The sequence below is a fragment of the Protopterus annectens genome, chromosome 2.part0 (genome assembly GCF_019279795.1).
Source record: "Protopterus annectens isolate FY-2018-M chromosome 2.part0, PAN1.0, whole genome shotgun sequence".
In the NCBI taxonomy this organism is placed as follows: Eukaryota; Metazoa; Chordata; order Ceratodontiformes; family Protopteridae; genus Protopterus; species Protopterus annectens.
Window position 1 is genome coordinate 257,117,400 of NC_056728.1, and position 26,440 is coordinate 257,143,839.

General features: G+C 43.8%; 1 protein-coding gene across 1 annotated transcript in view; it reads right to left on the bottom strand.

Moving 5' to 3' along the window:
* PTPN4 (protein tyrosine phosphatase non-receptor type 4) overlaps window positions 1-26,440 on the bottom strand; it is a 3,248,454-nt gene that overhangs the window by 959,739 nt on the left and 2,262,275 nt on the right. The window contains exons 16-17 of the mRNA XM_044060734.1: window positions 23,331-23,414; window positions 23,183-23,239 (exon numbers count right to left, since the gene is read on the bottom strand). Of these exons, the coding sequence (XP_043916669.1) occupies window positions 23,183-23,239; window positions 23,331-23,414 (141 nt within the window). The remainder of the gene's footprint in view (window positions 1-23,182; window positions 23,240-23,330; window positions 23,415-26,440) is intronic.

Below are 26,440 nucleotides of genomic sequence, written 5' to 3' on the forward strand. Positions count from 1 at the left end.
GTGCCTGAGGAATTCCTAATTGACGTTGCTTTTTTACCCGACCTTTAGAATCGGTTTTAAGCTGTTAGGCAAGTTTGACAAGCGAGGATTTTTCTAATTTACCATCAAATTCATACTTATTAACCCATTTTGAATAGTAGTTAATATTATCAGCACGCTGTGACTGCATGTATTTCGCTTCTGCGGTTAACGGTGGATTTTGGGGTCTTTTTGTGCAATTATTACCCATTTTGTTCTACCCTTTTAATAGTTATGTAACTCCTTATTTTTTAACGTGGTACCACGGATTTTGTTATAGTCTCTTCAGAATGACTGCCTACCTGCTCTGTTTCCCTGATCTATGACAAGACAGCAATCTTCTTTTGTCCCTGACTTATAATAATAATAGTCCTGACAAAAACAATGCAAATCTAGTCCCTGATCTAAAACAGAAAAAAAAGGTAGATTCACCTTACCAGAGCCTTCGTGATTGATCACCTGGTTCGAGTATACCCGTCCTTCAGTCGCAGATCAGAAAGTGGCTGGCCTCTTTTGTACGACAATTCAGTCGGAGGGCTTTTCAACTAAGAAGAACCAATGTGGTTTCTTCCCCGTACGGTTTCAAGCCACCTGGCCTGTCTGATCTGAGGCGAAGTGAGGATTTCCAGTCCGAAGGACCAATCTGTCAAAGGAAAAAACTTCAAAGACCAATACACGTAAGGTTCAGTTAAGGCACATTTAATAACTTGCTGCAAGGAGACAAAAACATGCAAATACAAGGATTTGTCTAACTACTAACAGGAAACATACTATTCTTATACTGTTTTACAAGACATGGCCTTCTATGGCTGACGTAATCAAACACAACTTTCAGTATTGTTCTACAGCAGATGTTACTCAGATTTTCTGCTGACATGACTAGATTTGTGAGAAACTTTTTGAGAAAAACAACCTGGCCTTGGTGGGCACTAATCCGTTTACAAGCTTCTATTGTACAGTGTTACATTTCAAGGTACTTTTCTAACTCAGATACAAGCAAATGCTGATTGCAGTTCACATTTTCAAACAGACTTTGTCCTAATTATCTATAGCTTCTACAGCTGTGTATTTTCTCACAACACAAGCGGAACTTCTTGTCTAAGTTTCATACAAGTAGTATTGTTCTATTCATTATTTTCCTAACATAAGCAGGAATCATCTGCTTCTCAGTAAATTTCCAAGGCACAAGCAAGATTTTAGCTAACAATACATGGTCAGAAAGCGTCTGCAGTTTGTACAGATTTATGCAGTATGAAATAAAATAAATGTGTTAACCCTTTTCAAGCTCTAAATGCACCAAGCATATTACTAATACACACATTAATACATATTTTTCTGACACTTGTAGAAAGGAGTTCCTGAAAGGCCTGCAACACTAACAGGATAGCCCACATCTCAAAAATGTTTATGAGCAATATGATCTCTTGTTGCTTCCAAGTGCAATGGACTATATATCCTTTAGAATTACCTCACCCTAGAGAAAACATGTCTGTGGAGACTATGACTGATTAAAGGAAAGCAAAGAAGTAGGTGAGTTAAGAGAGTACTGTAACCACCACTGTAGATGTTTGCGGCAATCTTTGGACAGTCAAACAGATTGTTCCATGGGTACTACAGCAAAGACCATTTTGTATCTACAGTGTCCTCCATGTTAGGAAGTTCATGTAATATCTAGTCAGAAGTAGCATGAAGACAGTTGATGACATGAGTCCCAGGAGTTTTAACACAAGGACTACTGCCCATGCTTGGATTTGTAGAGGTAGCTTGACAGCCACTGACATCCAGAACTGGCCTAATATCTTTTGACTTTTTCAATACTAAAAAGAACCTCAAATAAACACTGGATCCAATCTGGTCTGGTGACACCTCCTACACAGTTTGCTTTTTTAGTTTGTTCACGACATCCAGTTTTGATGCTTTCATTAGACAGGGTGAGATGCTTAGTAGGCAGAAGACAGTATTTGGGATTTCTGGAAAAAATCATACAATGGTCTCTAGATATAATCTCGCAGATTCATTTTCTTCTGTGATGTGCCACCCAGGACAGCTTCCACATGTAGACAGTTAGATGGATCATCAGAGATGCTGCTGTTGGCTTCCAGAGAAAGATCCAGGGCCTTGATTCTGATACCTACGTCTACCTCTAGGAAGGCATTCACTGAAGAAACCCCATGTGTGGTCCAAGTCGATGTTAATGATGGGGCTCTACACCAACTTAGACATCAAACCTGGAATTGGTGGTGGCGAGATTTTTTTATTTTTTTTTTTAAACCAGATCCTTTCTGGTTTTCAACCCAAGATCTTAGGGAAGTAACAAATCTAACCACAAAAGTTTTGAGTCTCAAACCTTCTTGCTTACTCTTCATCAGCCTTTCCTTCACAATAGGTCTGAACAGAGAAGACTCCTTATACCAGAGATTTACAAAGGACACCTTAAAGTGTTCCACAAATCCACAAAGTCTGAGCCAGGCCTGCCTCCTCATGGCTATGTCTGCAGCATCTTGCTGAAATCTGGTCATGTGCATCAAGCAGTTGAGGATACTGATAAGTACTTGATCTGTAGCTCTGGAATCCTCATCCAGTAGATAGACTGTTGGTCTTTATTTTTATAATCAATCTGCATTTGTAAACTAGGTGAGTGGCCTGGGTCAAGAACCATTTTCAGCCATGACCTGGGGTATGGAGGCAGGGCAAAGTAGTCAAAAGTACAAAACACAAAATATACAATGTAACAATCACATTACATCACAGATACTTTACAAGGGAAGTCATCACAAAGGAAAGGCAGCGTGCACTTTAAATATCAGCGTTCTGTATAGATACAGAAATACTGCATTTGTTCTGACTAAAAAGTACAGTTGTGTACACTTATCATAAATGTAGATGTTGGAGTGTTCTCACTGCTGCAGTCATCATCACTGGGTTATCCATGCTGGTCCAAATACCAGAGCATGCGTCAGCTGCTGTCGCTTGCTGGGTGACTTTAGGTTGTCCGAGCTATAAAGGAGAGCAGGCGACGCCATTACCTCAGTTTTTCTTGCCTTAACCAACCAAAGAAGTCCAATTTTAATAATTATTAGTAGTCCTGGGGTAAGAGACCCCTATAGAAATATGTTTATCTCTAAGGACAGCAGATATCAGGGGGAAGGAGAGAGGGAAGCATGACTGCAGCAGTGAGAAAACTCGAACATCTACATTTATAGTAAGTGTATACAACTGTACTATGTTCTTCGTTTCTCACTGCTGCAGTCTTCAGCATTGGGAAGATTCCCAAAGCTGAGGAGAAGGGTGGTAGGTTGATAGAAAGTTAAGACTGGGACAGCATGCCCTGCAAAATTGCAGAGGCAAACCCAGCCCTAGCTTTAGAGAATAGATTCAGATGGTAATGCTTGGTGAAGGTGTGGACTGAAGTCTATGTGGCAGCTTCCAGGATGTCCTTGGTGGGTACCACTCTAAGGAATGCTGTGGAAGTAGACATTGCCCTAGTGGAATGGGTTCTGATGGTCCTAGAGGGTGGTTTCCATGCAAGGAGTAGCAAAATTGGATGCAGAGTGCTATCCATTTGGAAATAGTCTGTTTGGATATTGGTTCCCCTGTGCCCCTGTTTTAAAGCTGACCAAGAGTTGGTCAGTTTTCTTGAATGTCTTTGTACGATCCAGATAAAATCTGAGTTGCTTGTGCACATCCAAAGAATGCACTATCCATTCCCCCTTGTTTTGAGGGTTAGGGAAGAAGGTGGGCAGGTGGATGGCCTGGTTGAGGGTAACATCCAAAACCACCTTTGGCAGGAAGGAGAGGGTTGGTTCTCAGGGAGACCCTGTCTGCACGGAAGATGATAAATGGCTCAATGGCCATTAAAGCTTGAAGCTCTGGCACTCTCCTGGCTGAAGTGATAGCCAGGAAAAAGGCAGTCATCCAAGAGAGGTACTTTAATTCTGAGGATGCTGCAGGCTCGAAGTAGGGCAGAGTAAGGTTTTCTAAAACATAGTTCAGATCCCAGGCTGGGGTGGGCTGTATTCTGGGAGGCCTGATATTAGAGGCTCCTCTAAGGAATTGTTTGATAAGAGGGCGGGAGAACAATGGCTTTTCTGTATCAAAGTGTGCCAAGATGGCAGAGGCATGGATCTTTATGGAGGAAAAGGACAGACCCTTATTAAGAAGCTCAGCCAGATAATCTAGAATAAGAGGAATGGAGGGCAGATGAATGTCTGCCCCCTTGGACTGGCTCCAGGAGCAGAATCTTTTCCATTTTCCAGCATAAGATTTTCTGGTGCTGGGCCTTCTGGCTTCTGTGATGATGTCAAGGACTTGCTTGCTTAGCATAGATTCCTTGTTAGTTGTGGTAGAATAAGCCATGCTGAGAGCTTGAGTGTCTGAAGGCCTGGGAGCAGCATGGTCCCCCCCCCCCTCCGGGATAGCAGGTGAGGTATCAGCAGTAGCTGCCGGGGGGCTGGAGAGAGAGGCTGCACAGCAGTGGGTACCAGTGCTGTCTGGGCCACTCTGAGGCAATGAGTATTGCTTTTAGTTTTTTCCTGACTTATCTTGATTAATACTTTTGGAATGAGAGGAAGAGGGGGGAATGCATACACAGAGGGTATATTCCAAGGGAAGGTTAGGGCATCGACCTTCCAGACCAGGTGATGGTACTCCCTGGTGCAGAACTTCTGTACTTGGTGATTTAAATGAGAGGCAAAGAGGTTCACCTGGGGGGTCTCCTATGTGTGGGAAATTTCCAAAAAAATGTCTCTGTGGATTTGCCATCTGTGTGGGTCCAGCAGGTTTCTGCTTAAGTGGTCTGCTAGGGTGTTGTTAATGCCTGGTAGGTATTGGGCTGTAAGATGTTTTCACATGGATGAGGCTGCTAGCCACAGGTTCATGGCTAGTCTGTAGAGGGGGAAGATCGAGTCCCTCCCTGTTTGTTCATGTACCACATGACTGTGGTGTTGTTTGTTTTTATGAGAAGAACCCCTGGTTTGAGGTTGGGCTTGAAGGATGCCACAGAGCTTTGCACTGCTATCATTTCCTTTTGGTTGATGTGCAAGGGTAGTATTTGAGTGCCCCAGATACCTTGGGCACATCTGCCTTCAAGGTGGGCACCCCAGGCAATGTCTGAAGCATCTGTAGTTATGGTCTGGTCAGATGGACGGAGGGTGAATGGAAGTCTCTTCTTCAGAGCAAGGCCTGCAGCCACCAGAGGAACTCTGATCCTATGCAAGGGATTCACAGGCAGGAGGTTGTCCAGAGGATAAGTGTGTTGAACACCATAGGTTCTTTAGGTATCACTGAATTTTCCTCATGTGCAGTCTGGTCTGAGGTACCAGGAGAATGCATGAGGCCATGCACCCTAGAGCTTGCAGGAATTTCCTGGCAAAAAGCTGGGTTTTGGAGGCCAGAGTAGTGAAGTATTTTGGTAGGAAACTTTGTTTTTCTGGGGACAGAAAGGCCATCTGCTGTTCTGTGACCAATAAGGCTCCTAGAAATATGATTTTCCTGGTGGGTCTCTGTTTTAATTTCCTCTCGTTGATAGTGAACCCCAGAGAGGTGATTAGGGTTTTTACAAATCAGAGGTGTTGCAGGAGCAGTTCCTTGCAGTCTGCCTGGATGAGACAGTCATCCAGGTAAGGGTAAATCTGTACATTGTTTTGCCTACAAAAAGCAATAGCAGGAGCTAGACATTTGGTGAATACCCTGGGATCACTAGATAAGCCAAATGGCAAAGCAAAGAATTGAAAGTGTAATGATCCTGCTCTGAAGCACAGGAATTTTCTGCATGATTCCCTTATTGGGAAGTGCAGGTAAGCATACTTTAGGTCTAAGGTGACCATCCAAGCTTTGTCTGGCAGCATAGGATAGGTCCAGGACAGGACGCCAAGTACTCTCTTTCCTGAGAACAAGGAATAGTCTGGAATAGAATCCTTTTGCAACTTGTTCTGGAGGCACAGGTTCTAATGCCCCTAGGGCTATTAGGTTTTGCACTTGTTTTAGTGCTTCTGCCCACTGGTTTGGAGGTAGGTCTGGGTACCCTCTTGGAGTTGGTAGTTCTCCGAAACTGAATTTGTGTCCCTGAGCAATGATTTTTAAGACCCATTGATCTTTTGTTAAAAAGTTCCAATTTTCTCTGCAAAGAGACTGCCTTCCTCCTAGCTTTTGGTGTGTTGGAGGCAGGCAGAGATGGGAAAGGTAGTCACTGAGAGTTTGTAGCATACAGGGTTGTTTTTGAACTCCCTGTTCTAGAGTTAGAGGGGGGGCACTTTTTAGTTCTTTGTTGGCCCTGAATTTGAGCCCTGGTGGGTCTGTCCCTACGGGTTTTGCCTTGTGCCTCCCTGTTTGGTGCAGGAAAGGACCAGTGTTTAGAGGGAACATTTCTGCTGAACCTAGGAGGTTGAACTTGAAGGATTTTGCTTTGTCTTCCATCTGTTTAAGAACTTCTTCAGTTTTCTGTCTGAACAAGCGGTCTTTGTCAAGAGGTGAATCCATGATTTTAGCTTTGACATGATCAGGGAGAGGTTGTTCCTTCAAACCATGCATGTCTTCTGATAACAAATCCTGTCACTGCTGCCCTGCTAGAAGCTTCTAGGGCATCAAATCCACAGTGCAAGGAGTGCTTTGCCACCTGAGATGAAGAGTGCAGTAATTCTGCTATCTCTTTCTTATTGGCAAAATCTGGTAAAGCAGAAATTTTCTGTTTTAAAAGTTCCAAAGTGTGATGTTGATATTTTAATATACGGAAGTGACAGTTGACAGCCCTTATAGTTAAAGTTGCAGAGGTATATACGTTTTTACCCCATCTGTCTAGGGCCCTGGATTCTTTGTCTGAGGGTGTAGGATTCTTTGCAGAGGTAACCTCAACTCCCTTAGGTCCCTGAGTAATCACCTCTGGATCTGCTATAGGATTTCTGTAGAGGAATTTATGTGAGTCAGGTACCCTGTAGTACCAGTCAGGTTTTCTGGGGGCAGGTGGAAGGGTGTCAGGGGTAAGGCTGGATTCTTGGTAGTCATCATCTACCACCTCCAAGATAGGTGGGATGGCCAGAGGCCTATGCTGGGTTACGTCCAGAAACTCTTAGTCTTTTCTTGGATTGTGGGAAATCTGTTGATTCCCATTGGAAGTGTTCCCTGAGGGTGTGGAGGGTTTCCCCAAAGGAAAAGTCCTCCAGACGTGATGCAGAAGGAATAGATTCTTCTGCATCAGAGTCTTCATAGGCAGTAAGAGGATTTTTCCTCTTCAAAAACAGAGGAGTCAGATCCCTCTGAGTCTAAATCTGATTGGATGCCTGGCCTGATTACCCCAAATAAAAGTGATGAGATCCACCGCCATTATAAACATTCTAGTTTGAGGAGGGGGAGGAGTAGTAGAATGCAGACTTTTTGCTGTTTTCTTTGGAGTGGATCTAAGTCTGGCCTTAAGGGTATCCCTCGGTGCCGTCGGTGTGTTAGTCAGAAGAGAGGGAGAAGGCCTTGAAGTGAAATCCAAGTGCGAGCGATATCCTCGGAAGCCGGTGCCTGCTTAGCGGCTCCAGATCCAACTGAGGTCGAGACAGCCGAAGGCTCATTAGACGATGTAGACATCTGCGACATACAAGACTCCGAAAGGGTCTCAGTAGAGGCCTGTGAAGAAATCGAGTCGGGCATCAGGGGCTGCGAAAGCACCTCACTGAATTCCGAAGAACTGATGACCCATTTAACGTTGGTGTCGTCGGAAGGCTTAGCGTTATGCGGTCTGTCTCTATCCTTATCTTTATGATTTTTCGGAAGATCCAATGGTTTGCTGACTGACAGATGCCATATCAGTAATCAGATGGAAGACTAAAATAACTGGCTACAAACAGAGCTCTACGACGAATAGTTCTAGCGTTAAAGAGGGCACAGAACTGACAAGGGGGTATGTCGTGATCTGGGCCTAAGCAAGTGACTCAGTAAGAATGGACGTCTCGGTGTCGTATTTGCTTTCCACAGGCGAGACAGTTATTGAATTTTTCAGATATCTGTTAGTGCAAGAAAAAGGAAAAATCCCCAACGGGGTACACAGCTTTAGTCGTTTTCAGCTGAAGTTTGAAATCTGGAAACAGCCGACCGGAACTGCTTCTGCTATGAGCTCCACGGCAAGAAAGACTGAGGTAATGGCATCGCCTGTTCTCCTTTATAGCTCGGACGACCTGACGTCACCCAGCAAGCGACAGCAGCTGAGGCACAAAACCTTGACTCTGGTATTTGGGCTGACAGAGGGCTACCACAGCATGGATAACCCAATGGTGAAGACTGCAGCAGTGAGAAACGAAGATCATCATTGGTGCTCTTCTGAACATCTCTTTTTATGGCTGCTGCTATGACGACAGTCAAACAAGGACCCTTTACTCCATTAGGGTATGTACTTAGGGGTGCCAAAATATTTAGTTTGGTTTTCAGGGAATTGGTTCAGCCTAATCTAGTACACTCCATGCACTTGCTCTCTCTCTAAGTCAATTACCCTGTCATGGGGAGGGATTCTTCTTAAGCTGAGGGTGGGGTGGACTGGAAAGCTTCTTAAAGGATCTTTTCCTTGGGAAATTGGGGTCTGTGAGACAAGATTTCATCTGTCTCATTACTTAAAGTATTTCCCCAAAGCTGGGATTTTATGGACCAGACTCTGGGGTAACCTCCCCTTCATCTAGTTCCATGTCTGTGGTGGTAGTTAAATCAAGCCGCTACTCCACGGCTAAATGAAATTTACTGTTTGCAAATTTCCCGCTGGAGAAACAACTCCAAAGAAACTTGTTTTTTAAAAAAACGTGACAGATTTTTAATAGCAAGGAATAAAAAACATGAACAGTCCAAGAACGCTTCCAAAAATCGATGCAATCAACAATTACTTGAAACCTTCTAACGTTGTAAAACTTTTTTAAAAAGTAGGCGTAAGGCCCTGAAACTGAGACAACTATTCACACAAACCCTTCGATACTGGTGAGCCACTCAGTAATGCCCTAAATGCTTCACGTGTATACTGAAACTTTCAGCGTAATACACAACAGTTGTTTCTTCCAAAGATAGGTACAAAAGGTACTAGCTACGAAAATACAGAAAAGTAAATCCAAGTAGAGAGTCCCAATAGTCACTCGATAAGCACTTTCAGTAAAACCTTCTTCAGATCATAGATTTTAGGGACTCCATTACTCATTAATATATGAAACCTTCAACCAATGAGAGCTCATATTACGGACAAAACCTCTGTTGGCAAAAATGGTCATAACCATTCTGCATAGAAGGGCGAGGATCCTCAATCGCATAGGAGGTGTTCCTAGTTTCTTCTTAACCAAAGTTGTTTCAGAATTCTGTGACTGATTACTTAGAAATCCCACAGTGGATAGATTTCTAAGTAATTGGTCACAGAATTCTGAAACAACTTTGGTTGGGGGTTGGGGGGGGGCAACCTGTGTAGAAATGGAAAGTTCGACTGGATCCACTAGCAAAGAAGATGTCTGTAAACTGATTTTATAGAAGCAGAAAGGGACTGAAAGGGAATAGCATCATGAGCTTGCAGAACTAATCTTGCTGCAGTGGAACAGGAGTAACAGTGTGTCTCACACTGGATTCCTAACTGACATGACGTGGTGCAGAATCAAAGAAGCTACCTGATTTATGGAATTCGAGGTGACACCTTATGAATCCTAAATTATGCATAGGGGATACATTCGAACTTGGCAGAGTTACAGAAATGCCCAGGAATCTGGAGATTTGAAACAGGTAATCCCCAGCTTGGAAAGTACAGTTGTGTAACACTTACCATAAATGTAGATGTTAGAGCGTATTCATTGTTGCAGTCATCAGATTTGGGTTATCCTACCAGGGGTAGCCCTCAGTCAGCCCGAATACCAGAGGTTTAGTATTTCTGCGTCGGTTGCTGTCGCTCCAGGATTGACGTCAGGTCGTCAGTGGTATAAAAACAGGCAGCCAATGCCATTACATCAGTTTTTCTTGCCCTGTCAGGAGCCCCCAAATAGGGAGCTAGGTTATGGTGGAAGAACACCACCAGTAGAAAGTAAATAATAAAAATCCCCTGTAAGGAGAGAGGAAGAGAGAAAGAGAGCGAGAGACAAGGGGGATGGAGGGAGGGAAACCAGGGCTGCAACAGGGAATACACTCGAACATCTACATTTATGGTAAGTGTACACAACTGTACTATGTTCTTCATGTTTCACTGTTGCAGTCGTCACATTTGGGCTGATTCCCAAAGCTGAAGAAAAGGGTGGAGGCAGTCAAGAAGACTGGGGGCTGGCTAAAGTGCCCTGCAAGACTGCGGTGGCAAAACCTGCCCTGGATTTGGAGAAGACAGGCAGGTGGTAATGCTTGGTGAAGGTATGAACAGATGTCCATGTTGCAGCCTCCAGGATGTCCCTGGTGGGGATCCCCCTGAGAAAAGCTGCAGAGGTGGAGATTGCCCTGCTGGAATGTGTCCTGACCCCCTTTGAGGGCAGTTTCCCACGGTGTTTGTAGCAGAAATGGATGCAGTGTGCTATCCATTTGGAGATTGTTTGGATACGGCCTTGCCCTCTCCACTGCCACAAAACTGACTAGCACTTGACCAGTTTTTCTAAAAGATTTAGTCTTGTCCAGATAGAATCTGAGCTGTCTGTGCACATCTAGAGAGTGCAGAATTATTTCCCCCTTGTTTTGTGGGTTAGGAAAAAAGGTGGGCAAATGAATGGATTGGTTGAGAGCCACACTGGATAACACTTTAGGCATGAAGGATGGATTAGTCCTGAGGGAGACCCTGTCAGCTGAAGTGATAGCCAGAAGCAAGGCTGTCTTCCAAGAGAGGAATTTTAACTCTACTGAAGCTGCAGGTTCAAAGGGGGGTAGGGTGAGCTTTTCCAACACAAAGTTTAGGTCCCAAGCTGGGGTAGGAGCTCTTCTGGGTGGCCTTATGTTGTTAGCCCCACTTAGGAACTGTTTGATGAGAGGGTGTGAGAAGAAGGGTGGCTCTGTGCTGTAATGAGCAGAGATGGCAGAAGCAGGAATTTTAATAGAAGAGAATGATAGATCCCTGTGTAGTAGGTCTGCTAGGTAATCCAGGATGACAGGTAGGGAGGGCTGTGCCATTTGAGCTCCTGTAGCCTGGATCCAGGTGCAAAACCTTTTCCATTTGTCAGCATAAGACTTTCTAGTGCTAGGGCGTCTGGCCTCACGTATAACATCTAGAACCTCTTTGCTTAGATTGGCATCTTCTGCAATGGTCAGGGAATAAACCAGGCTGCCAGATTGAGGGTCTGCAACTGGGGATGCATGAATTCTCCTTCTCTCTGGGTTAGGAGTGTTGGGATCTGAGGGAGATGCCATGGTGGCAGAGATGACAGGCTGCGCAGCAGTGGGTACCAGTGCTGGCTTGGCCAGTCTGTGGCAATCAGGACTGTCCTCGGTTTTTCCTCCCTTATTTTGAGCAGTACCCTTGTAATGAGCGGTAGTGGGGAAAATGCATAGACTGAGAGGTTGACCCACTGGAAGGATACAGCATCCTTTTTCTAGCCCTTGCAGTGAGGCTCCCTAGTGCAAAACTTGCTGAGTTGATGGCTGGAGTGGGAAGCAAAGAGGTTGTCCTTCGGGGTGCCCCATTTCTGGGTTACAAGGGTGAAGGCTCTATGGTCTTGCTGCCACTCATGTGGGGCCAGAAGATTTCTGCTTAAGTTGTCTGCCAGAGAGTTTAGAGAGCCTGGCAGGAATTGTGCTAACAGGTGCAGCTGCATGCCTGAGACAGTGTGCCAAAGGGTCATGGCGAGCCTGCACAGAGGGTATGAGTGAGTCCCTCCCTGCTTGTTGATATACCTCATCACAGTGGTGTCGTCTATTTTGATCAGTAGAGCCCCCCGGGGAGAGGGGCGGTCTGACAGTTGTCAGTGCGTGCTGGACAGCTAAATATCTCTTTTTGGTTGATGTGCAGATGTACTTGATGTGGGCTCCATTGGCCCTGTACGCATCTGCCATCCAGGTGTGCACTCCAGGCATAGTCTGATGCGTCTGTGGTGAGGGTCTAGGCGGCATGGGATTGTGAGAAGGGTAGTCCCTTGTTGTGGTATCATGCTGCTGCCCACCAAAGAAAATCTTTCCTTAAACAAGGTATCACTGGTAGAAGAGTTTCCAGGTCTTGAGAGTGTTGACACCAAAGGCTTTTTAGGTACCATTGTACTTTCCTCATATGCAGTCTGGCATACAGAATGAGTAGAATGCAAGATGGCATGAACCCCACAGCTTGCAGGATCTTCCTTGCAGATAACTGGTGTCTGGTGAGAGAAATAGGCTGTCAGGTATTTTGCTTTTCTGGTGTAAGGAATGCTATCTGGGATGCTGTGTCCAGGCTTGCTCCCAGGAATATAATTTTTTGGGTAGGTACTAGTTTGGATTTCTTTTCGTTGATAGTATACCCTAGGGAGGTCAGTAGGTCCTTTACAAAGACCAGGTGCTTGAGCAGCTTTTCCTGTCTGCTTGAATTAGGCAGTCCTCTAAGTATGGGTAAATTTTAATATTTCTTTGTCTGCAAAAAACAATGGCGGGAGCCAGACATTTTGTGAAAACTCTGGGACCAGTGGATAAGCCAATGGGAAGTGCAAAAAAGTGCAGTGCTCCTGCCCTGAAACATAGATATTTCCTGCATGATTCCCTGACTGGGATGTGTAGGTAGGCCTCTTTTAGGTCTAGGGTGGCTAACCAAGCATCCTTGGAGAGCATAGGTAGTAGTTGCTGGAGGGTGAGCATTTTGAATTTTGGTATCACCAGAAAGGTGTTTAGAGTGGCTAGATCGAGGATGGGGCACCAGGTGCCCTCTTTTCTGGGTTCCAGGAAGAGTCTGGAGTAGAAACCTTGGCCTATCTGTTCTGAAAGAACGTACTCAATTGCCCTCATAGAGAGCAGGGAAAGGACTTACTTTTTGGCCTCTGCCCACTGGTTTGGGAGGAAGATCTAGGAACCCTTTTGGGGTCGGTAGAGTGTGGAAATAAAATTTCTATCCTGGGACACTATGTTGAGGACCCAGCGATCATTGGTAATGGTGGCCCAGGTGCTTGCGTGGAAGGAGAGTTTTCCTCCTACGGGCAAGTGCAGGTGGGCAGAGGGAGGGGGTGGAAATGGAGAGTCATTGTGAGTTCTTACCATGAGGGGGTGGCTTAGCTCTCCCTGGTTTTGAAAAGGAGGAACTCCATTGCTTAGATCTCTGCATTCCCTGGGGCTGCTGTCTGGGGGGCCTGCTTCCCCGGGGTCTGGGCTGGGCTGGGCTGAGCTGACCTGGAGGGGCAGGAAAGGACCAGTGCTTGGAGGGGCAATGCCTACTGAACCTGGGTGGCTGGACCTGCAGGAAGTCCTTAACTGTCTGCATAGATTTAGCTTTTTCTTCCATCTTTTTTAAGACCTCCCCTGCCTTGGTGCTAAATAAGTTGTCTGTGTGCAAGGGTGTGTCCATTAATTTGGATTTGACATGCTTTGGCAAGGCTGTTCCTTAAGCCAAGCATGCCTTCTAAGGACAGACCCAGTGACTGCTGCCCTGCAAGATGCTTCTAGGACAGCAAAACTACATTGTAAGGTGTGCTTAATTACTTGACTCTATTTTCTGCACAAGTAGGAAAAGATGACATTTTTTGTTTGAGTTCCATGTTATATTGTTGAAATTTTAGCATATGGAACTGACAATTTAGTGCTCTAATAGCAGGAGTAGCAGAGGTGTATACTTTCTTACCCCATCTGTCTAATGCTCGGGAATCCCTATCTGAGGGGGTGGTATTCTTAGCAGAAGTTGCTTTAATTCCTTTAGGCCCTTGAGAAATAACCTCAGGGTCAGCAGTAGGATTTTTGAAAATAAATTTTTGAGAGTCAGGGACTCTACAGTACCTGTCAGGTTTCCTGGGAGCGGGAGGGAGGGTGTCTGGAGTCCAACTAGATTCCATGAAAACATCATCCACAACATCCAGGACAACAGGAATGGCCAGAGGTCTGTGCTGTGGAAGATCAAAAATTCCCTGAGTCTCTCTTTAGACTGAGTGTAGTCCTGACATTCCCATTGGAAATGCTCCCTTAAAGTAATGTAGGGTTTCCTCAAAGGAAAAGTCCTCAGGTGGAGAGGCTAAAGGAATGGATTCCTCTGCATCAGAATCTCCCAGATATGCTCAGAATTAGTCCAAAATGATACAAAAATCACTGAACCCACAGACATTGCCAACATACTGGCAGACAGGTTCAGTGCAAACTTCACCCCCCTCTCCCCCCCTAAAGGAGAGATAACTATCCCAGCCGAGTGTAGCCTCCCGGACATCTCAAATGCGCAGGTGAAAGCTGCTCTCTCTAAAGCTAAAAACACAGCATCAATGGGACCGGATGGTGTCCCCGGCTGTGTGCTACACGAGCTAAATGAGGAATTAAACCCGCACATAAGGCAGCTGTTTAATCTCAGCCTTACCACAGGATACGTGCCCAAGGAGTGGCGACGGCAACTGTGGTCCCACTCCACAAAGGCGGCGCCTCACGGACCCTGGTAATTACCCCCATAAGTTTAACAAGTCTAGTCTGCAAAGCTATGGAGAGGATCATAATGGAGCTCATAAACAAAGATATAGGGGACTTGCAGACATTGGACCCGACCCAGTTTGGCTTTGTCAAGGGAAGATCATGCCTTTTGAACTTGGTCGACTTCTTGAAACAGTCACCAAGGCCATTGATGAGGAAAGGCAGTCCATACAGCCTACCTTGACCTTGCAAAGGCTTTCGACACAATACCCCACTAGGGTATTGTAGAAAAACTTACCAGCTTAAATGTAAACCCATATGTCACAAGATGGGTTGCAAACTGGCTTAAGGACAGAACCCACAGGGTTAGAGTTGCTGGCGCTGTGTCAGACTCCAAGCCGGTCACAAGTGGTGTCCCACAGGGCTCGGTCCTTGGCCCCCTATTGTTTGGCATCTACTTCTCAGAAGTACAGGCCAACATGGGAGGACTTTGGCTGACAAAGTTTGCAGACGACTGCAAATTGGGCGCCATAGTGGAAAGTGCATCGGACACGGATATCCTTCAGAAGGGACTCACGGAAACAGACAGCTGGTGCCAGAGCCATGGCCTGAAGTTAAACGCCAAAAAATGTATAGTCATACCCTTCGGGAAAAACAAGGTAACCCCAAGCTACCATATAGGTGGCAATCCACTAAGCACAGAAGAGGTTATCAGGGACCTGGGGACCCAGGTTAACAGTGGCCTTTCTTTGACACTCACGTTGCTAAAGTGGTTAGAAAGACCTTCTACATTGCCCACCTGATCATGAAGGGATTCACATCCAGATCTAGTGAGGTCATTGTTCCCCTGTACTCTTCACTTATCAGACCAATGATCGAGTACAATGCCCCATTCGGGATGTATCTCACCCGACATCTGCAGCAATTGGAGAGACCCCAAAAGTTCCTCACCAAAAGGATAAAGGGACTCCAAAATCTGTCATATGCTGCCAGATTGAAGAAACTCCAGCTCTATTCAGTCGCATACCGTCTGCTCAGAGGTGACATGTGCCTGACATACAAGGCCATGTCCAACCCGGAATTAATGGACATGCTCCACCTCAAAAAATCCAAATCCACCAAAACCACTAGAGCAAGCAACTCAAACCTTAGCACGGATATAAATAGGACGTGCTGGAGGGATAGATTTATCACTCAGAGACTCCCTATGCTGTGGAATAAAATCCCGGTCCATGTGAGGCAGAGCACCTCGCTGAGACTGTTCAAGAGAAATCTAGACCTGTGGATGGGAGATCGTAGGTTTACCCCGGGAATCATCTCTGTGTCACTGCTGGACAGAGGCACAACAAACTAATGGGCACAGTATTTTTTCATATAAGGGGTGGCGTAAGCCACAAAAATTTTGGCTAGGCTTATAAATGCCTTAGAGCAGATAGCCTAGTATAAACCTATGAACCTATGAATCCTCATAAACAGAGAGGGGGTGCATGTCTTCATATTCAGATGCCTCAGAGTCATCGGACTCCTGTTCAGATAAAACTCCTAGGGACAAATTTCTTTTTGTGGAAGGGGTATCTTGGCTTCCCCTGATCAGCATTATAAGGTCTTCCTCCACTTTAAGCATTTGAGACTGAGGCAAGGAAGCAGGTGCCTGAGGATTGGGTTGTCAGTTTCTTGGGTGTGGTTCGTACCCTGTGCCTTAGAAACCTGGTAGTTTTCTAAAGAATGGTAGACACGAAAGAAGTCGGTCCGTCGTGAATCGGTAGTGAGAAGTACTTCCTCGGAAGCCGGTGCCTGCTCAGCGGCTCTGGACCCATCCAAGGTAGAGACATCCTCAGGATCATTAGTCGATGAAGAGTCTTGCAGCATACTGGACTCCGAAAGGGTCTTGGTAGCCGCCTACACATCCACAGAAGCAGGCATCAGGGGCTGTGAAAGTGCCTCACTGAGGACCGGAGAACCGACGACTAGCTTAATGGAAGCTTTGTCGGTAGGTTTGGACCTGGGCGGTCTGTCTTTATCCTTACATTTTTTTCGGAAGATCTGCTGTCGGATGGCTTACCGAAGCCATATAGGAACTAGAGGACTGAGAGCGAAAATATCTAGCTACAATAAGGGCCCGACGACATACAGTTCTGGCATTGAACAAAGCACAAAAGTGACAGCGGGGGACATCGTGGTCTGGGCCTAAGCAAGTGTTGCAGTAAGAATGAAAGTCTCAGTGTGGTATTTCCCTGCCACAGGCGAGACAATTGTTAACTTTTTCTGACATCGGTTAGAGAAAAAAAAAAAGGAATTCCCAATGGTATACTTAGCTTTAGAAGACTTTAACTTCAATTTGGAAAACGAAAACTCAGTTAACGGCCGACCGGCATTTGTGCAAACTGCTTCTGCTTTGGGCTCCTCGGCAAGAAAGACTGATGTAATGGCGTCGGCTGCCTTACTTTATATCACTGACAACATGACATCAGTCCTGGAGCGTCAGCAACCGATGCAGAAATACTAAGCCTCTGGTATTCGGGCCGACTGAGGGCTACCCTGGCAGGGATAACCCAAATGTGATGACTGCAACAGTGAAATAAGAAGAACATCAAGGAAGTCATCAGTGATGGAAGGACAACCGGTACTGACACGGACGAAACAGAAACATACTCGGCTCTGATACTCCCAGTGCCAAAACATGACACACGGTAAGAGCAAAATAAGTGGAGAGCAATGGTCTTTTCTAGGTGCCACAGAAATAGAAGAGAGGTCACCAAAGCCAATAGCCTTGACTAAGGCTTTCACATGCACTCCGAATCCAAGTGAACTGAAGGGCTCCATACAGACCCTGTCAGCCTCATTGACATGGCTGAATATGGTCAGGATTCAAGATACCATGACAACTCCTTGTCTGAGAAGACTTGGGGGCAGGCTCAGTGACTGCAGATTCTTCCAACTGAGATACTCCAGCAGGCAAGGCTGGCCAATGTCATAAGGCTGAGCTGTGATGGATGAAAAGGGTCCATTCCTAGAAATCTTAGGTGAAGGAGTCTGTCTGGTTAGTTCTGCCTTGTCTCTTCAGGTCGTCACTTCTCCTTTCATCTCTCCTCTTTTTTTCTCATCCATTTTACATTATCTGGGCAGAAGACCCTTATGAATAAATTTAGTACTGCACTACTGTATGTTGTTAAGGCTGAAATTCTTGCAAATACCACAGTTTGCATTTAAGTGATCTACCCCCATGCACACAACACAAAGAATGTGTGTATCCCTTTTTGGTGGGTTGGTCTTGCGAGCACGTGCTCCACACTTATAAAAATCCAAGCTTGAGTTCAAACATCAGAAACTCAGTCCTATACAAACACAGAAAAAAACAGTATCTGCACACCAGGTTGACTGAAAACTTAACATATCTCTAAAAATAGATGTAAAACATCCATGTGCTGACACTAAAGGAAACACCATCTCCACCAAGGTAAAGAAAACATAAAAACTGCACTGTAAAACACTTGGAAAAAAAACATATCTACCAGTAAAAAGAAAGAAAAAGGAAGAGGAAGGCTCTATCTACTATGAACATGGACTACATGTGGGAGTGGGGAAGGGAGGAAAATTAACTAACTCTAAATAAGAAGCAGAAAGAGACTTTAAATGTCCTACTCTGACTAGTTTTAAACAATATAAACAAGAACAAGTACATAATAAACCAAAATGACAAAGTTAAAAGCTAAACAGGACAGCAGCTGAGAGATCATCACCTGTTGCAAATTATGGCATGGAAATTGAGAGGAGCCTCAAGTGAAGTACACTGTAGGATTGAGAAGGTGATGGTGGTCTGGGGTTATGAAGAACAGACTGCAGTAAAGTGCACTATACGAGTTAGGGGTGCTGGTGGTCTGAGATTATGGAGAACAGACTGAAGTAAAGTGCAATGTAGGAGTGCCGGTGGTTTGAGTTTATGGGGAAGAGCTTGAAGTAAAGCGTACTGTAGAAGTGAGGGGGTGCTGGTGGTCTGAGGTTATGGGGAAGAGAGTGAAGTGGATTGTAAGAGTCAGGAGGTGCTGGTAGTCAGGTTATGGACAACAGACTACAGTGAAGTGCCCTGCAGGAGCGAGGTGGTGCTGGTGGTTTGAGGTTATATGGGAAGAGACTGAAGTGAACTACACTGTAGGAGTGAAGGAGTGGTGGTGGTTTGAGATTATGGGGAAGAGCCTGAATGCCAAATTGGAACAACCTGCAGCAGTCAGTCCTCCTTCTGAAGTGGACAGACTGGGTCATTCAAGACTGTAGACCTAACATTACTATGAAGCAATCTTGGCAAAAAAATGAAGAAGATAAACAGCAACCATGCTGTATGGGCAACATAAAACAATTGAGACTGCCAATTCCACAGCAATAAAGAATAAAGCTGCAAAGAGCTTTTCTCCCCGGGCCTCTGCTGAAAATGGACATGTATCCAGTCGGACCATCCTGGTTAACAAATGTAAAATAAAAAAAATAAAAAAATGTATGACAATCTGGGTTTGATTAATAACCTGAGTGCTATATAAGTGGTCACGGGGCCAGAGTGGAATAAAAGCTGTGCCCCTTCACACCTCCTAAGGGAAGAGGATTTAGGATGCGTGCAAAAAATGTCCTCTGGTTGTGATTTCTGGTGCTGAGACAAATAATGAACCACTGCATTTACTTGTAAGGGGAAAAGGCCTGTCTTTCACAACAGAGGTGGGCCTTATCTCTTGCGTTAGCCCAATGCATACGAATCCCTAGTGGTGTCAGCCGAATATATCAGACACATTAGGGCTTAACACCACAACCGCAGTCAGATGCAGAGTAATGGGCCCTGCTCACCACTGCTCCTCTCTGTCAATAATGGGGGTGCTGGAGTGCATGGAGTCTTTTTTCCTTACAGCAGGAGGGCCTATCTGATGAGATGTCACATTCAGAGTTTGTCTACTATGAATAGTAGCAGAAGGAAAATTAGCTATTGTTGTGCACAAGACCGGAAGCCAGCACTGCATGATAAAGAAAAAAGGCATACAGATAAGACAGGTGTACTGGTGTTCCTTTTCACACAGTAGGGCTGCAATCGCATATCCAAGGTGTAAAAATGCAGTCACACACCCCTAAAGATGTTTAAATATGAACATTTTTTCCAAATCATATACTTGATTTTCAGCAGAAATAATTATTAGGCTGTACCTAATTGCATGTTCTACTGCTACTGTTTAGCTAATAGAGTATACATGTATTTACTGTACCTTACACTGACTCAGTATCCAACAATAGACTATTTCACTGAAACATTTTTGCAAAAAAATAAAATTAACAGCTGAGTGAAGTGAGAGGTCAAACCCTCAACTCCCTTACTTAATTTAACAACCTTTAAGGCCACACAATTTCACAGGAAGCTTGAAAATTTTGATAAAATTGTTTGTCTACAGAGACAGACTCCATGAACCAAAGACAATCTTATATGTACTGTCGGGTCTAACAGCAAGTTATGACTGAAGTGGTTTTGAGCCCATGTGTCCAAAATATCATCTTTTATACAAAAATACTGACATTGCACTAAAAACAGTCAACAATAGGAGCGTGCAGTTCTTTCAGGCTTAAAGATATCTTGAAGTTGATTATGTTAATTAAGTGGGGTGAACATGCATACCCCATCTGCATAGGTCTATAGCTATGCAAAAAACAGTACTGTTCTGTTTAGTGAAGAACTTCTTTATGATGTGCAGGCATCATGGCATGTAGTCTACCAGTTTGCTTTTAAGACAGGGCATAACATACAACCTACTTCGCTGGGGTACCTATGAACAATGGGTTATTTCAACATTACTACACATTCCTAAGCACCCTGGAGAAAATTAGGGTTCAACCTAACAGTGTCATACTGGGTGACTTCAACTACCCCTCCATTAACTGGGAAAACTACTCATGTACCAATACACTTGCTCAACGCTTTCATTAATTCCAATGTCTGGACCAGCTCGTTCTTACCCCCACTAGAGGTAGCAACATCCTTGACCTGGTCATTACAACATGGGCGACTGTTGCTCTACACCAATTGTCAACTCCTCCCTGGTTAGATCCGATCATAAGCTAATCACCTTGGAAATCCACATCCCTCCCACCCCCCAACAAAGGTAATCACCATGAAAAACTTCTCCAAAGCTAATTTTGGGCTCCTAAAAACAGAGGTGGCTACCTTCACGGCACCCATGCAAATGGAGAATAGTTGCATGACCGCCAAATCATACACCAATGCACTGCACGAACACGTGCACAAATGCATGGATCTCGCCATACCCAGTAGACCTAAGACGTTCTCCTCGAAAAAAAGGAAGCCAATCTGGTGGTCCCCTGCCATAAACAAACTCTACAACAGGAGGAGGAAACTGATGTGGAATAACGTGAAGTCCCAAGACTGGAAAAACTCCCTTATCAGCCTCAACAAAAGGCTGAGATCCCTCATCAAAACCTCTAAAGCTAGCTATGAAAACAGAATTGCATCAGATAGTAAAGGCAACCACAAGGCCTTCTATAGTTATGTAAAGAATCTTCAGGGCAATACCTTGATTTGCTCTGAGCTGTTGCACAATGGTACCTCCTATACCGAGCCAACAGATATTGCAAATATACTGCCGGACAGATTCAGTGCTAACTTTACCCCCCCCCCCCTACCAAAGGACCAATCACAATACCAGCAGATTGCCAGGCACCCAGTACTACTGCTGCACAGGTTAAAACAGCACTGTCCAAGGCCAAGAATACAGCTTCTATGGGACCTGACAGTATCCCTGGCTGTGTTCTACATGAACTAAAAGTGAACTGGCACCACATTTGTGTGCCCTGTTCAATCACAGCCTCACCTCAGGCTTTGTCCCTATCAAATGGCGGACTGCTACAGTCATCCCTCTCCACAAAGGAAGAGCGACTACAGACCGTGGGAACTATCGCTCATTAGCCTGACGAGTCTGATATGCAAAGCTATGGAATGCATCTTCATGGACCTAATAAACAAGAATATAGGGAATCTCTAAACTCTGGATCCTACACAATTTGGTTTTGTGAAGGGTAGATCATGCCTGCTCAACTTGGTCGACTTCTCTGAGTCAGTGACCAGAGCTGTGGCTGAAGGTATGGTGGTTCATATAGCCTACCTTGATCTGGCCAAGGCCTTTGATACCATTCCCCACTCAGGAATCAGAAAAACTTACTAAGCTAGGCATCAACCCCTATATCACTAGGTGGGTTGCAAACTGGCTCACAGATAGAACCCACAGTATAAAAGTAGCTGACTCCAAGTCAGTCTGCCGACGAGTCACGAGTGGAGTCCCACAGGGTTCGCTCCTTTGGTATCTACTTCTCTGAAGTACAGGCCAACACGAAGGAACCTGGCTGACAAAGTTCACAGATGATTGCAAGTTGGGAGCTATTATTAACTCCCCAAGTGATGTTGACATCCCACAGAAAGGCCTCAATGAGACCAACGACTGGTGTCAGAATCATGGCCTTAAGCTCAATGCCAAAAAATTTGTCTTCATCCCCTTTGGGAAAAACCCGGTTCCCTTGAATTACCACACTGATGGTACTCCACTGAACACAGGTGGTGTTATAAGAGATTTGGGAACACAGGTTGACAGCAACCTCTCTTTTGACCACCATGTTGCCACTGTGGTCAAAAAGTCCTTCTATGTGGCACATCTCATTACTAAGGGTTTTGCATCCAGGAAGAAAGAGATCATGGTCTCCCTCTACTCTTCCCTCGTTAGGCCAATCATAGAGTACAATGCCTCATTTGGCATGTATCTTACTAGACACCTGCAACAATGGAGAGGCCACAAAAGTACCTCACAAAGAGGATCATAGGCCTTAAACAGTTGTCCTATATGGACAGACTCAAAAAACTCCAACTATTCTCTGTCTCATATCACCTACTTAGAGGCGATCTCTGCTTGACTTACAAAGCCATGTCTGACCCAGCTCTGTTAGAAATGCTACATCTAAAGAAATCCCAATCCCTCCACACCATATGCTCCAGAGACCTCAACCTCATCAGAACATGCTGGAGGGACAGATTCATAACCCAGAGACTGCCCATACCATGGAAGAGAATTCCCATACATGTCAAGCAGAGCACCTCACTGGCCCTCTTCAACAGAAATCTTGTTGAGTGGATGGGAAATAGAAAATTCACCCCAGGGATCACTCCAGTGGCTCTGCTCGACAGAGGCACTAGGAACTAAGGTTGGGTGGCACGCTGCCAGGGTAATCCTATGGGCTAGGCTTGTAAAGGCTCCAGGGCCATTAGCCTAGTACACACCTATGAACCAAATTGTAAGACCTACGATTCTTTAGTACTCTATGCTTATTCAGTCCCTCATGTATTACCGACATATGATCTACAACAGTTACATGCATGCCCAATTCCACTACTTCACATTTGTTTCATTTACAGTACATGCCTGCCGTGTTTTTGCAGTTTACTTTCAGGTTTTGGCATGAAGTGTTTAAGTATATATAAATTACCAACATGTCAAGTCCATTGAAAGCTCCATTGTTGCAGCATGCTTCTTAAAGTGGGCTTAATCTATGCAAGTTAACTTGTTGCTCTTCTCCCGACCACCTGCCTTAAGAGGTACTTAACAGTCTGTGCTGGTTATTTAAATACGTCATCCTTATTAAAGTCAAGTAATACTGCGTTCTTCAAAGAACTTACCGGTGTTCCGGGAGCTACACGAGACACAATTACAGGCATTTTTTGATCAGACCCACCCTGTAACCAAAAACAAAAATATATACAATTAGCTAAATACAGAAATTATTCAGTGCATCTCAGCCATGGAAAAGATTAAATAAAATGTTACCTTTACATTAAAGCCAAATCTTCCATTTTCATCAGGTCTCATTCTTACAATAACTAAGTTGTCATGGGGAATGATGCCATTAGGCTGCAAGCAAAGAAAATATTTAAAATAAAACTTTTTAACCTCACTATAAATAAACAAATGAATACATTCTAAAAAGTCCTAGGACATTTCTACTACACCCTAAAATGCCTCTCAAAACCAATAGTTAGGTCATACCATCCTTGCTGCTAACAAAGTCACATGAAAACATTGCTGAATTCAGTAATGACTTTTGAAACTTAATACCTGATTTACATACTTTAGGAATAGCATGCAGCCTGCTAACGTACTGCACTATCACATCCCCACAGTTTTTAGCATAAATTCAAGTCTTCTCAGGAGGAGATTTTGAAAGGACAGTCTCAGTGCTCCAATTCAGGCACAATAAATCTGGTGGTATGGCTTTCCAAAATGGCTGCACACTGATTAACAACTTCAGCTTTCCCAGTGTGAAAAAAGAAACAGACAAGGGCCAGGAATTCTGTCACTTTTATTAAATTCAATCACTGGAGAGTAGGTACACTACCTGGATGCCAGCAAAGAAGAAACTAAGAGAACATGAAAGAAAATAGACCAGAAAAGGTGAAGAGAAAGCACTGACTGAGAAGAATCCTGCAGCTGTTCAGCAAAAAGCAGTTCAAGCTCCATCTTTGGTGCAAAACATGACTTTCAGTGATTGAGAGGAAAAAAATAAGCCAAATATGCTCAGAGCTAATTAAAATAAAAAAAAAAAAAAACACTGAAGTATATCAACTAAAGTAACAGAAGACTGAAAAAATTGAAGAAGCCTAGAGCAGAGATTCAGATGAGCTGATAAAACTGCAAAAATCAGAGACTGCCATGAAGAAAAGGCTGGCTGAGTATGAGACGGTTCAAGAAGATAGGTTTCAAAAATGGTAGAATTTGATGACAGAGCATGTAGGAAAAATTTGAGATTTTCTGATGTACCAGAGAAACTCAAAGGAACAAATTGTATTAATTTTATGAAGGCACAAATAAGCAACTGGACTGGTAATTCCACAGCAGAAACTGTTAATTGAAAGGGGCTCAGCATGTGTATGCACCAAATCTGGCCATGAGAAAGCAGACAAGACCTGCATTAGTAAAGATGCAAACCTACCAGTAGAAAAAAAATGATCCTGACAAAACAGTAGTAAAAGGACAAATTATTAAAAGTTGGAGCAGCAGCCTTAGTTGAAAATTACTCACTGTATACCAAGCAGGAGAAAAACAAATTTATTCCAGCAATAAGCAAATGTCGAGAGGCAGGTGTGAAATTAAAGCTGCTGTCTTCAGAATATTTTTCCTGGTGGATCAAAATCATATTTTGATGTAGAAAAGGCTAAGAAGAAAATACAAAAGTTTGTCCAACAAAAAGTGAGCCGTGAAGCAGAAAGGGACTCTGCTTCTCAATCTTCTGATAATAAAGCACACAGACACTTTGCCAGTGAACCCTTTCTGATGTTCCAAAGGAAAATGCTTGAGAGACAGAGAAAAACACAGGAGTTGACTAGAAGAATTCAACGTACCTTGGAATTGAACCAGAATCTGGAGTTGGGACATGGAGATGAACAGAAAGACCAGTAACATGGAAATTAGTGAACAATTGTGGGACTGCAAAGTATCAATCACATTTGTGAAATGTAACTGTATAAGAAAAAGTGGAAAGAGTGGACTTTTGTTGACTTTGTTAAACTTGTGGGGAACTGAAAGGCATTTGCCTCACCATGTCATTATTGTTGGGATGGACAAAGAGGGGGAGGGAAGAGGAAGGAAAAAGATAACTAAGCAAAATAATTTCTGATCTTAACAGTATTTGTATACATATTTTCATGATATACATTTCATGTTTTATACTAAAGCATTTGAGTTATTCCTGTATGTGACAGAGATACTAAAGTAAACAGATGCCTACCCCCCCCCCACTTCCATCATTTTTAATATTAAGAAATGTAGGCATTACATTGCAAAATAGACAAAAGCATGTTTAAGTTAATAGGCTGTAATCTTGGGTTGTTGAGGTGGGGGGGGGGTGCAAAAGTACACAGATCATAATATATGTAGAGATATGTTTTCTCTTAATTTTGCATAGGTGGATGGCTGGATTAAGACCCATGGCTTAATTTTAAAAAGTTTTAAGTGGGAACATGTTAAAAAGATAAAACTAAATATAATGAAAAGTTTTCCTTTAGCAATAAATATTTCAGCTTCTCTTTAGAAGCCTGCAGCTGAAGACATTTTTTTCCAATTATGTTTCCAAGGAGATAAGCTGATAACAGGGCAATGAAAAGCCAGAAAACTGGTTTCTTTAAGGTTACCAGTTAATGTCTTCTGAAAGCATGGAAGTTGTTTTTCACATCTGGGAGGGGGAATAAAGATAAAGAACAGACACCAATTAGTGTGAGCAGACACACAAACGATAGCATGGGTCTTAGCATGGATAACCTCAACTTTAGGTTAAGGCCTGCATTTGCAGCTGTGTATTTGGGCTAATTGCTCCTATTTGGAAGTTTGAACTTCATTATTTAAAGCTGTACATAGATTTGTGTGTTTAGTGTGTATGCATTAAGTAAACAGGTTATTGGGTGCCCTGGGAGCGAGAGTTAGTTTTTTTTTGACAGTTTTCATAAAAAAAAAGTCTTGTAAAATATGACATAGGTTCCAATGTTAATAAGAAAAAACGCACAAACGATTAACCTGTAAAACATTAGTGGGTGCATGCATCACAAAAGCTGGAGATGGACATTTACAAAAGCTGTTGTATATAATAGGTGGGAATAATGACTTCTTATCATAATGGCAGCACTTTCCATATTATCTTGGAATATGAATGGTCGCACAGATACAAACAAAAAGGAAAGAATTTTTAATGATATTAAGAAATGCAGAAAGCAAATAGCAATGCTACAGGATACACATATGGAAAGAAGTAAGCATGTGAATTTGATAAAGAAAGGATTTTGGCATGGATATTTAGCAGAATCGTGGACAAAGGAAAACAGGAATACTGATATTAATTGATAGAGGAACTCTGACAGTGCCAGTAATTACCAAGATACAAATGTAGG